The sequence below is a fragment of the Chelonoidis abingdonii genome, chromosome 3 (genome assembly GCF_003597395.2).
Source record: "Chelonoidis abingdonii isolate Lonesome George chromosome 3, CheloAbing_2.0, whole genome shotgun sequence".
Lineage (NCBI taxonomy): Eukaryota > Metazoa > Chordata > Testudines > Testudinidae > Chelonoidis > Chelonoidis abingdonii.
The window spans coordinates 216171497-216183288 of NC_133771.1; the positions used below are offsets into that span (position 1 = coordinate 216171497).

At 50.3% G+C, this 11792-nt stretch overlaps 1 protein-coding gene across 2 annotated transcripts in view; it reads left to right on the forward strand.

Annotated features, from left to right (window-relative positions):
* The window catches only part of ANAPC1 (anaphase promoting complex subunit 1), a 75167-nt gene extending 66852 nt beyond the window's left edge, over positions 1 to 8315 (forward strand). The window contains exons 44-47 of one of the 2 annotated variants that reach the window (XM_032770550.2): positions 1484 to 1579; positions 1913 to 2111; positions 4222 to 4356; positions 6730 to 8315. In XM_032770550.2, the coding sequence (XP_032626441.1) occupies positions 1484 to 1579; positions 1913 to 2111; positions 4222 to 4356; positions 6730 to 6845 (546 nt within the window). In that variant the 3' untranslated portion in view covers positions 6846 to 8315. Of the gene's footprint in view, positions 1 to 1483; positions 1580 to 1912; positions 2112 to 4221; positions 4357 to 6729 lie in introns of those variants that run through there. The other variant, XM_032770553.2, reaches the window with a different exon arrangement.
* The last annotated feature ends 3477 nt before the right edge of the window (positions 8316 to 11792 follow it).

Here is an 11792-nt window from a genome sequence, read left to right on the forward strand (position 1 = left end):
TCTTTTAAAACGGTTTTCTGTACTCTCCCCGACGAGAGGAGTAGCGCTGAAATCAAGTATTGCCATGTCGGATAGGGTTAGTGTGGCCGCAAATCGACAGTAGGGCCTCGGGCGTATCCCACAGTGCACCATTGTGACCACTCTGGAAAGCATTCTGAACTCGGATGCAGTGGCCAGGAGAAAGGAAAAGCCCCGTGAACTTTTGAATTTCATTTCCTGTTTGCCCCAGTGTGGAGCTCTGATCAGCCAGGTGGCGATGCAGTCCCAACCAAAAGAAGAGCTCCAGCATGGACCGTGCAGGAGACACTGGATCTGATCGCTGTTGGGAGACAATCTTTCTATCAGAAGCTCCGTACAGAAGAGAAATGACAAAACATTCTGAAAAAATCTCCAGGCTATGATACAGAGTTCCCAGCCACAGTGCTGTGGTGACAAGCGTAATGGAAAGCCAAGAATCAAATGACGCTCAAGAGGAGGGAGGAGGGGGGACTGAGGACTCCAGCTATCTCACTGTCCCGGCAGTCTCCGAAAAGGCATTTGCATTCTTGCTGAGCTCCCAATGCCTGAAGGGTCAAAAACATTCCGGAGTTCAGGATATAATGTTATCATTTACAACCCTTTCGCCCCATCCACCGAAAGAAAGGGAAAAAAACGTTCTCGCCTTTTTCCTCAATGTCACTCTATTCTACCTGCATGTTTGCTGGTAGATGGGTGTTGCAGCGCTGAACACCAGCATCCCTTCCAATGGCAACGGTACAGATATTGACAATATCCATCGTAATCATCACCGTTGAGTGCTCCGGTGGCCTCGGTGAAGGTTCAGCAGGGGCGCCTGGGAAAATGGATGACTCCCAGTCAGATGTACAGAACGGCTTTGGAACCGTCTTCATCATGAGCACTGAGGCCTGAGCTCCATCCAGCCCCCCCCCCCCCCCTTCCATGTCTAAAAGAAAGATTCGATCTGCCTGGAATCATAGCACAGGAGGCTGGGCTCGCTCTCCCGCCACCACTTTATGTCCTGCCTGACTATCATAGCAGCTGGAGGCTCCTCTCCCTCGTTTAAAGAGCCCTTTATATCGATATAAAGGGCCTCATTGTGTGGACGGGTGCAGGGTTAAATCGGTTTAATGCTGCTAAATTTGGTTTAAACGCGTAGTGTAGACCAGGCCTCAGATAAAGCAGGTTACTGCTATTCTTTAGGGCAGCCGCTAAAGTTGTCTTGTGAATGAAGACTGTGTCTTCTCGTTGTGCAGAATGAAATGAGAGACTAGCTTTCGAAAATACTACGGGAGGAGAAAAATGTAACTACATTTTGCATTCTTTTAATGAATAAATACAAAGGGACACAAATCTTTACATAAATCAATTTCAGTGGATAATGTGGGGGATTAACCATAACAGAAAGTAACGTGAGTTATGTAAGAGAACTTGTAATAAATTATATGTACAGTGTGCACTCTGTGAAAGGCATGTCTTTTATCAGAAACAGGAAATATTGGATCTCTTCTCATCTATTCTTTATGAGTGTGTTACTCGAGAGAATCCGGAGATGCTGCCTGCATACATAGCAATAGATCAGGTAGAGTGAACAGGGTTCATTTTTTTTTATCCTTAATAGTACTAACTCTGCAGAAGAGTATCATGTCGGTCTTACTCCTTTCATACGTATCATGGATATGAGAAATGGAAAATAGAAATCTGTCAGTAAACCTGTGGTGACAGAGCAAAGATTTCAAGATAACAATTGAAAAATAACCTAACGAGGTTATAAAGATCAGGAGAGGGTAATCTAGTTTTTTTTGATTGACACACTGAGGGAGGGAAGTCAGTTATTTTGCAGTTATGAGGGGGACATTTCTTTTCTAGTACTGATCGAGTTCACAGTATATCTTTGTGTTTTCTCTCCTGTTAGGCCGTGAGGATATTAGAGAGAAAAGAAATGTCTGAGACCTTTGAACTATGGCAGATAAAGCTGGTATTAGAATTTTTTAGCTCCAGAAGCCACCAGGAGAGGGTGAGGAGAAATCCAAACAGAGGGCTCTTCATGAATTCTGAATTTCTGCCTGTGATGAAGTGCACTATCGATAATACTTTGGACCAGTGGCTACAAGGTAAATAGAGCAGCATGAGTTTAGTGCCACATTTTGATTGAGAGTCTGTGACCTGCACTGGGAGAGATCTGGCACCTTGCTGTACAGCCTCTGGGTTTCAGTCTTCTTTGGTATCTTGCCCATCAGCTGGTTTTTTAACTTCATTAGTGGAGGGGTGTGTGTGTGGGGGGAGAAAATAAAGAACAGATTTCTTATGTTCGAATCCTGATTATCTGCTGATTGGCCAGTTTGAAAGAGTGAATGCTGCCTCCTTCAGGTAATCAAAAGAAGAAATTCTAGCTGATTTTTTATTTTATTTTTTTTTATTTTTTTTTAAATCTTAAATATTTGCACAAAACCAGGTAGTCTTTAAAAGCTGAGCTGGTGCTCTGAGCTGCTGCCACCACTGGAATTTTAAAATAGTCTCCAAAATCTGGCTACCTGAGGCATGGGAGGCCCTGTGTAGTGTGTATTGTGTAGAACAGCAATATGTGTCTGCATGTAAGCCCATCGGTTCGGGCCTCGTCCCCCTCAGGTGCGGCGGGGAGCCAGGGCGCCTCCTTCTTGGCAGCGGACGGGTTCCACGCTGGTCGTGTACTCAAGGGTCACGCAAATTAGGTCTATGGGCCCTGGCCCTCAGGCAGGGCGGCACCAAACAGTTCGGGCTCTGGCCCTTTGGGGCAGGGCAGAGCGGTAACAAAGTCTAGGGGCCCTGGCCCTCAGGCAGGGCAGGGCACCAAACAAACCGTAGCAACAGCTCAGGGGCTTGGCTGAAGGGGAATTCAGCAGCCGGTTAACGGGTTGGCAGGGGCGAGCGCAGGCCAGCCACTCCTCTGCAGTTCCAGCCCCGGGGCCCTGGATAGCGGCAGTCGCCCTAAGCGTCAGCAAGGTGTCCGGACCGAAACACATTGACGGGGGTCAGCGGGGCTCCCGACCGAAACACTGACAGGGTGGTCAGTGGTGGCTCCCGACCGAAACACACTGACAGGGTGGTCCCAGTGGGCTCCCGACGAAACACACGGCCAATATGGCTCGGGGGCCTTTGCGGCCTGACTGTCGTCAGCTGCCCCCGGGCTACTTCCAACTTCCCCCTCCCCTGGTACCTGTCCTCGCGCGGCGCAAGTCAGCGTGGTCCCAGACCATAGGTTCCTCGAGAACTGGGGAGAACAGGCTCTGGCGGCTCCTCCGCCAGCGGCACGAGGGGAGTTCAGGCTGAGGGTCCTCAGGATAGCGGCACGGGGCAGGTCCGGCCAGCGCTCCTCGGTATACTTGGCCGAGCAGGTGCAGCCGAGTACAGGTCACGAGGGCAGTCTCTTCGGCGGTGACCAGCGGCTCCTCTGGATAGGTGGCCCGAGGCAGGTCGGACAGCCCGTCTGGATACTTGGCCCGAGGCAGGTCCGGCCAGCGCTCTCAGGGATAGTGAGCACAAGGGCAAGCTGGGCCGAGCTGGAAAAAAAAAGGAGGCTCGAACCTCCACGTCTGGTACTCTTCGGCGTCCTGGGCTCAACTGAGCTCTGGGCCCTGGCTTTTATATTTCCTGTCCCGCCCCTTGACTTCCGGGGGACAGGGACAGGCGGTACTGGCTCTGCCCACGGAGGTGCCTGCTCTGGCTCTTCCCCCTCAGGTGCGGCGGGGAGCCAGGGTGCCTCCTTACACTGCACTTCTCTGTATGTGTGTGTGTGTGTGTGTGTGTGTTTCATTTTGTGTAATTACCTGGTATCCCAAGTTTGCACCTTCTGAGAGCATCATGTTCCCACTGGAACACTTTAACATAGCATTTGTATGATACCTTGAGGGCTCAGTTTGACTGCTTCCTTGTATGGAAAGTTTGAGTTAACGCAGGAGATGACTCAGACTTCCCTAGTGTTCCAAGGGGCAGAGCTGTCCTGTGAGCCCAGCAGAAGCGAAGCGGGGGTTAGCTTTGAGGAATGGCATAGTGGTAGTCCTTGAATGAAGAGCTGCCACAAGCTAAAGCCCTGTCCTTGGTAGTCAGTTCTGTGGGGGGAGAAATCCCGCCAACAAACCTATGTGACAGGGAGCAATGTCCCACTCAATGCCTCTCTGTGTTCTGTTCTCTCAACAACTGAGAAAACGGTCCCTGAATCTCAGCAGACTCCCTTGTATGTTACAGCCGGAGGGGACGTCTCTCTGCACTCCTACCTAAGTGGGCAGCCTACTGAAGAATCTCAGTTAAGTATGCTGGCCTGCTTCCTCGTTTACCACTCAGTCCCAACCCCAGGGCAGCTCTCAGCAGGTGGCTTAGAAGGTAAGGTTATATCTGGGCTGGGTTGGATTGGGCCTACTGTTACTATAAGTTTGATGGCCTTTCATGTTTACCTCATGTGTTAAGTTGTTGCTATAATGTAGATAATTTTTTTTACAGCTGTGCAAGTATTTTCTTTTCTTGTGACTTTTCTTGGACCTTTATGTGGTGAGCAGGGCCCTTAGCTGTAGGGACGTGATGGGGAATGAAAGAGATCAGCCTTAGCCACTGCTCTTCAGTAGACACCCTGGCTTTTCTCCAGGTTGATTTGGATAAGGATATGAGGCCTTGTTTTCTTAGCACTCAACTAGGGACCTTCAGTGCACCATAGGGCAGCAGGACCTTGCACCTGAGGGGACTGACGTTTCCAAAGGCAGCGGACAAGATCAGACAGATTGCAGTCTCCAGTCCCCTGCTCCCCTTTGTTACTCTAGTTTTGTCCTGAATATCATTGCTCATCTTTCCTTTGAGCACCTAGATGGCTCTGGAGAGAGGACATGCTGTCACGCCTGTTTTCCTAGTGGCAACCTGTTTGGTTAGGCAGGTAGGGAAATTTCATTCCGTGGCCTCTGTTGAATACCCCACTGTCACAGGCTGATGCTGAGAGCAGTCCCGTCCTCACGAGCCTGATCTGGGTGTTGCTTCCTGCTGACCCAGTTCTGGGAAGGCCTCCACACTTTCTTTGATGGGTGGGGAGCTCTGTGACATTTTAGAGACCCAAGAAGGATGGGACCACCTCTGTTGGCAGAGGAGTTAGGGAATTTATTGCTGAAAGCTTATTAGCTAAAGGCACAGCTCCTCCTTCCGAAGGCCTGGCCATTCCACCAGAGCAGACTGCACCGTGGACACAAGAGGGGAAAGTGCCTCTCCCTTGTATATTTTCAGAGTAGGTGTCTGGCCAGCCCTTCAGACCCTTCTTACCTTCACAGGTCACATGGGCAGGCCTCTGGAGACACCACCTTTCTCTGTCTGGGGTAGGTCTTTGCATTGGGAGCTCCCCATGTCCTGACAGATGGCGGGGACCCAAGAGAGGGCCCTCTGCTTAGCACTAATCCATTCTCCTGATAGCCTGACTTTGCTTTTCAACATCTGCTTTCGTAGATGCTCTGTTCTAAACCCAGCTGTTCAGAAATCAGGCCTTCCCCTCCACCTCGTGAGATTTTAAAAAACAATCAGTGTTGTCTCTTCTGCTTTCTGGGATTTGAGCCTCTCGGGTCACGTTTTTCAGCTTTTCTCCCCAACCACGGGGTCCAGAACCTGACTACTTCTAAAGGAAAGCCGAGACTCCCCTGTAACAACAGCATTCGGGGAGCTGGGGCTGTAAGAAAAACACAACTTTCCAGGAAAGAGAGTCTCACAAGAGCTGGAAATCTGTAGGTGTTCGCAGGGTGCCCTTCTTCTAGTCCTCCTGTTCTCCCTTGGGGCATTCTGTTTTTTTGTTCTTCAGAGTTGTTGCTCAGACTCTTGGGGGTTGCCTCCCTTGGCTCACTTTTCTAGGAGAGGCTTTTATAACTGGCTTGTTCAGTGAACGTCATTCAGGTTACTTTGCACATACCTATCACTTCATTTCTTCTTTCCCCACACACAGAGTTGCCAGGTCGGGCCTGGGGATTGAGTACAAACATTGTGAGAAGCATACAGAATTGCTAGACTGTCAGGAGTTACCAAGCGTGTATTCCTTACTCCAGTGGTGATGGCAAAATAAAAAATAAAACCCCAACCCCTCCCCCGGCGGAGGTAGCCAGGCTGTTGGGTGGGCGCGCGGTACAAATAAGGCTCAGCCGACCCTTTCAGTGTGGGAAGGCATTTGGAAAAGCTGGAGAGAGAGTTGTTTTTTTAAAAGACACTCAAAAGAGTAGAGACAGGAGAGTGAGAGACTAACAAAGTGCAAGGTCAGGCCTAAAGGAGCATTGGGTGGGGACACCATCAATTGAAAGAAAAATCCCATTTGCATATCCCCCTGAATTTTGTACCTACAAAAACCACCTCAGCTGAGTAGGATGTTTTAGTTTGTTTCCTTTGTGTGCCGTCAGTTTGGCTGTTGCCCTGCCGAGGCAATTGGATACCCAGTTTTCTGTCTGATTTCTGTGTTGCTGGTGGAGTCTTTAGTCTCCTTCACCGACACACAGACGGATTCCTTTGAGTCCTTTCCTGAGTGCTGTTGCAAACTTAAACTAAAAATCACCAATGTTTACTGTTTGTAGACTATCCATTTTGGGGGCGGGTGTTTGGACATTGGTGGTGTATCCGTCTGCTCAAAGACACGCATCCCTACTGCACTGAGCAGCAGTGATATTACGCTTCCAACACTGGTAACTGCTTCAGTATGGAGGGGTCTCCGGATACAGAATCATTCTCCTGCTTTTGTCTCACTAGGGAGCATGAGCTTTTCGGAACTGCTTGTGAAATTCAGGCAGCTGAAAATGCCAGTTCGTGCGTTGCTGCGACTTGCACCTCTACTACTTGGAAATCCACAGTCAATGGTGCTGTGACTGCCGAGATGGAGTCCCAGAACACCAGTCTTACACAGTGACCAAAAGTCAGTGCCAATAGTGGTCTTTTAAGTTATCTGAAAGACACGCAGATGAAGGGAACTTAACGTAACTTCACAGGCAATGTCCCAGGTATCTCTTCCACTTGCCTGTAGGTGTTTTGACTGGACAGGGAGCTTTGTATGTATTGTTGTTACGGTGAAGGGTACCTGCATACAACGAATTCACCTTTTACTTTTCTAAATAAAGTTTGTTTACAAAAAAGCCTTGTGGTGAGTCATGAAAATAACCCATCTGGAAGCAATTGGTCACCTCATGTCCTCGCCACCCAGTACCACAAGCCTTTGGCACTTTTAAAATGGTCTTTAATGAGATAGCAAAGGGCTTTTTTCAGGGCGGGCATACAGGACCAATAGGCCTCAAATTTCCCTCTTGGGCAGCTGGATGGAAACTATAAAGATGAGTCTTACGCCATCACATTCATATACTGCCTGTTTCTTTCCTTTCTTCAGCCCTTTTCAAAAAAGTTAATCTTTTTTCTAAAACATTTTTTTTTAAATGGGACCATTTTGAGCCCAGCAGAACAAAGACAACTTTGAATTTCCTTTTTTAGATGGCATTATCTTAATTTCTTTTTTCACCCGGTGCTGAGCAGAACCTGCTTACTGGGCTATGCTGCCTCTCAGATGAGGCTGAATCTGTGTATTTGGCTATGCTATTTGGACAGTCTGAAATTCCTGCTCCCCCACCTCTGACACACAGAGGTGGTGGCCCAGGAAATGGTTTGCACATGATAGAATTCCTGTGCAGCAAATGAGGAAAAGCTGCAGGCAGAAAGATGTTGACGCTGTGGTAAGAGCAATGGCCTAGAACCTTTGAGACCAGAGAGCTGGTCAGTGGATTTGCTGCAGGCTGGTTATGCAAGATGCTAAACTAGAGCATTTGAAGCCAACAGGATTGGCAGCCTCACATCTCTGTACTTCAGTTCTCCTAGAAGGGGGCTTGCTACATAGAGCCTGGAATGTTGGAGGGGTGGAGGAGCACAACCTGGAGCGCTGTCGGCTGGTGACCAACAACTGAGCAGAGGGGTTATGGGGCAGCCCTAGATCTTGGGAGAGATGGCAGCTTCCAAGGGACCACGTCAAAAACGGGCTAAGAAGTAGGAGGACAAGGTTGGGGGGTCACCTTTCTGAAGGCTGTATCGAGAACCCCTCATCACTGCCAGAAAAGAGGATGGCCTGAGGCGGGGGGCGGGGAGGGGAGGGGGGTGTCAAGCACTAGCCACAGACCAGGCTTCAGAGTGCAGAAAAGTTGTCAGGTTTTTCTGGGGGCGGGGGATGGGGGGGACTTTCTATTTTTACTTTTTAAAACAAACTTGTTTTAAATGAAATCTGAATTTAATCCAAAATATGTTAAGTCCTGAACATTCTTTCTCAAAATATTTAAATAAAAATCCATGATTATCAAAAACTTGGAGTTAGACTGTTTTTCTATGTATAAAGAAAGAATTGGGAAAAAGGTCTAATTTTGTAAATATGGCACAGGAGGTCATGTGCTATATTATGGGCTTGTTTTGTTCACTAAAAATCCATTTTATATGTTGTTTGAATTCCATTTGCCATCCTAGTGCAGCGTGTGACACACTTCATGAAGAAGACGTTAATTATCTAGTAAATAAGTTGTATTTCATTCACCATTTTAACATACTAAAATATACAATTAATATGAAAATATTAAGCCTTATAATTACTTAAGTGTATATAGTTATAGTGTATCTCTGTAGGTAGCAAAAAGACATAAAGGCTCTATTTAGTTGTAAGTCAATATGTTTTTATGGTCTATCAACCAATGACAATGCACCTTTCCTTAGAAAAGAACTGCTGTGCAAGTGGGACAGTTGACTAAATTGATGATTTAAGTGGAGGCTTTCCACTTGGTGACTTAAATCATGACTGAAATCAGTCCACCCAGCCAGGGTTTGTTCCTGGCTGTTCCACGCACTCCCTGTATGACCTTGGACAAGTCAGTTCATGTCTCTGGGCCTCCGGTTCCCCTCTGTCCAAAGGGGATGACACTGCCCAGCGCCAGGAGAGTGGGGAGCTGAGGGCATGGGCTGAGGTGAGGCATACAGATAGCAGCTGGAAGCTCATAAGGGTAACCTCTCTGGGAAGGGGGCTGGGTCTAGTGTGATGCCTGGGATAACTCATACTAATGGCCAGCGGTGACCAGGCGCTTTCCTCTGCTGAGATGGTGGCTCCAATAGCCTGCGTATGCACAGGCCTCCACGGTCGGGCTTTTTCTGGAGCACTGTGGGAAGGGGTGATCCCTGGGCTGAGATTCAGAGCAAGGTCCAATATCGTCAGCAAAGGCTCTCTATCCCAGCCAGCGAGAGTAGAGCCGGCCTGTGGCCGGGCCCCAGCCAGCCAGGCTCGCGCATGTGCTGTATAGCAGAGGAAGGGCCCTTCCAGAAAACGGTGCTGGGCTGGAGTGATGGTGCTGTGTTCAGCAGGCTGCAGGTGCAGTGTGACCCAGTTGCCAGTGCTAGGAAAGGTGCTCTCTCTCCATGGGTCCCATCGGAGGGCAGAGACAAGAAAACACACCCCACGAGGAATGAAAGCCAGGCCTGAAGCTGGGGCGCTGCTTTCAATGCAGCCCAACACATAAGTAACTCTGCCCCTGGGAAGATCAGAGTTTAAACTGTTCTGTACAAAGATGGCCGTTTCCTGGGTCCAGGGCAGCCCTGAAGCAGCGCCACTGTTCAGACAGTCCCTGGAGCCCCTCGCCACAGCCTGCAGCACCAGTCCAGGGAGTGCATGCTGCCGGTTGGCAGAAATCGCATGGATCTGCCTCTCCAAGGAGGCAAGCGATGTATTAGGGAGCTTCCTGCAGCTTAGACAAATATTCTCCGTTCCCCAAAGAATTCAGCGAGGTGCCAGCTAGGGTGACCAGATGTCCTGATAGTTAACCCTTTGTCCCGCGTCCTGATACAATGTACGATTGGGAGGCCATTTATCCCGATATTTGGGTAAGGAGGGAGGTGCTGACCCCGTGGGTGCTCGGGCTGGAGCACTCATGGGGAAAAATTGCAGTCAAGCTCCCTGCTCCTCGCTGCCTCCTCTCTTCTCCCCCTCCCCCGCCCCAGCGCACTGCATCCCTGCTTCCCCCTCCAGCGCTTCCTGCCGCCTAACAGCTGTTTGGCAGTGCTTAGCGCTTTCCAGGAGGGAGTTGGGAGGAGCAGGTATGCGGCGTGCTCAGGGGAGGAGTCAGAGAAGAGGTGAGGAAGGGTGTGGAATGGGGGCGGGGAAGAGCACAAGGATATAAATAGCGGCTGGTAGAGGTGCGTCTTGGCTCCCAGCTCAGGACCCCTTCCTTTCCCCTCTGGCAGTGTTTCTCCATCAGCTGGTGGGTCCAGCCCCCAGGCGGACATGGAAGGCAATCCTGGGGGTTCGGAAGTGTTGGAAAGTTCATTGCCCTCTAAAGTGAAGGACTTGTCTCTTTGCACCGCTCCCTGGACACCCTGACCCTTCGAGGGCACAGCCCTGTGACAGGGCCGTGGTGGTGTTCGTGTGGGTGCATTTTAACTCCTACAGGAAATGTGAAGGAGTGTAGCCAACAAGGCTGTGGGTAGTCAGGCCTAGTGGCTGAAACAAGAGCTTGGCCTATTGGTTAGAGCTGGGTCTGGTGTGTGTGTGAGGGGGAGGGGGCGGCAAAGTCCAGGACTGAGTCAAGGGTCCATACCAGAGAGGCAGAAGCCGAATGCCAGGTCCACAGGATCAGCCAGAGGCAGAGCAGAGGTAGCTGGTAGGAGGTAGGAAGCCAGAAGCTGGAGAGACCCCGGGTATGGGACAGGAGCAGGTTCAGAGACAAGGCCAGAGCAGGCTGGGAACTGGGCTGGAGCAGGCCAAGCCCTGCTGTGGGCAGGATACGGGTTGAACAGGCAGTGATCTGCTCCAGGTGCCAGGCCTATAAGCAGGGCCACTAGACCCACAGGCCTCACGGCTACTCGGGCAGCTTCCAGGCAGTGCAGCTGGGCTCACTGGGTGCCTAGCAGCAGGGCTGATCTGGGTGCGGGCCGGCAGCTGCTCCTAGGTCTGGCTCCTGGTGGGGCAGGAGGGTCAGAAACATGCCTGGCTGGGATGAAGGGGCTGGGCAGGGTGAGCAGCCTGGGTGTGAGATGGCTGAGCTCTTCCCTGCAGCTCACTCAAAATAGAAACCAGATGTTCCCGGCCTGAGAGACCCGAGGTGACAGCGGCATGGGAGGGACAGGGTCAGACACTCCTCCGGTTCATGCTGACGCTACAGCGCAATGTGAAGAGCGACCCCTGAGGCTTTGCTCTCCGCTTTGAAAGTCTGTGATGCTGTGGGGCTCACCCAAACCAGGAAGGGGTCCTGTTGCCACCTGCCCTGTGATGCTGGGGGTCTTCATACCATTTTGCTGTGGACACCAGGAGCCAGCCCACACACATAAAGGTCTCACCCTGGATTCCACCAGCCTCTTTACTCCTGGCAGGGTGACTCGCAAGGTCTTAACTACCAGACACTTTGACAAACCAGAGGGGGGAAGTCACCACAGAAGGAGTGGAACCTGCCCTAATTATCGGCTCCCTTTGGCACGCATGCTCCATGCTGTTTGTGCACCAGTGACCTCCATGGGGTGAAAACAAACGAGGTTGATTTGATAGAAAAGCCCCAGTCAGGAGGTGAAATAGGGAAAGCAAACACACGCATGACCCACAGAAAATAAACATAAAAATGCACCTGCTGGTTTCACACTTCTGCAGCAGATAAGTCCCTTTTCTAATACAAGTTACCTATTGCCTTTGCTCAGTTTCCAAGCATGCCCCTGTCATAAGCGGATCCAGCATTCCTTGCACAGCTCTCTGCCTCAGTGCTGGCCCTCTGCTTCGGGATAACCTCCGCTTAGTTCAACCCCCCTTCCTTCTAACA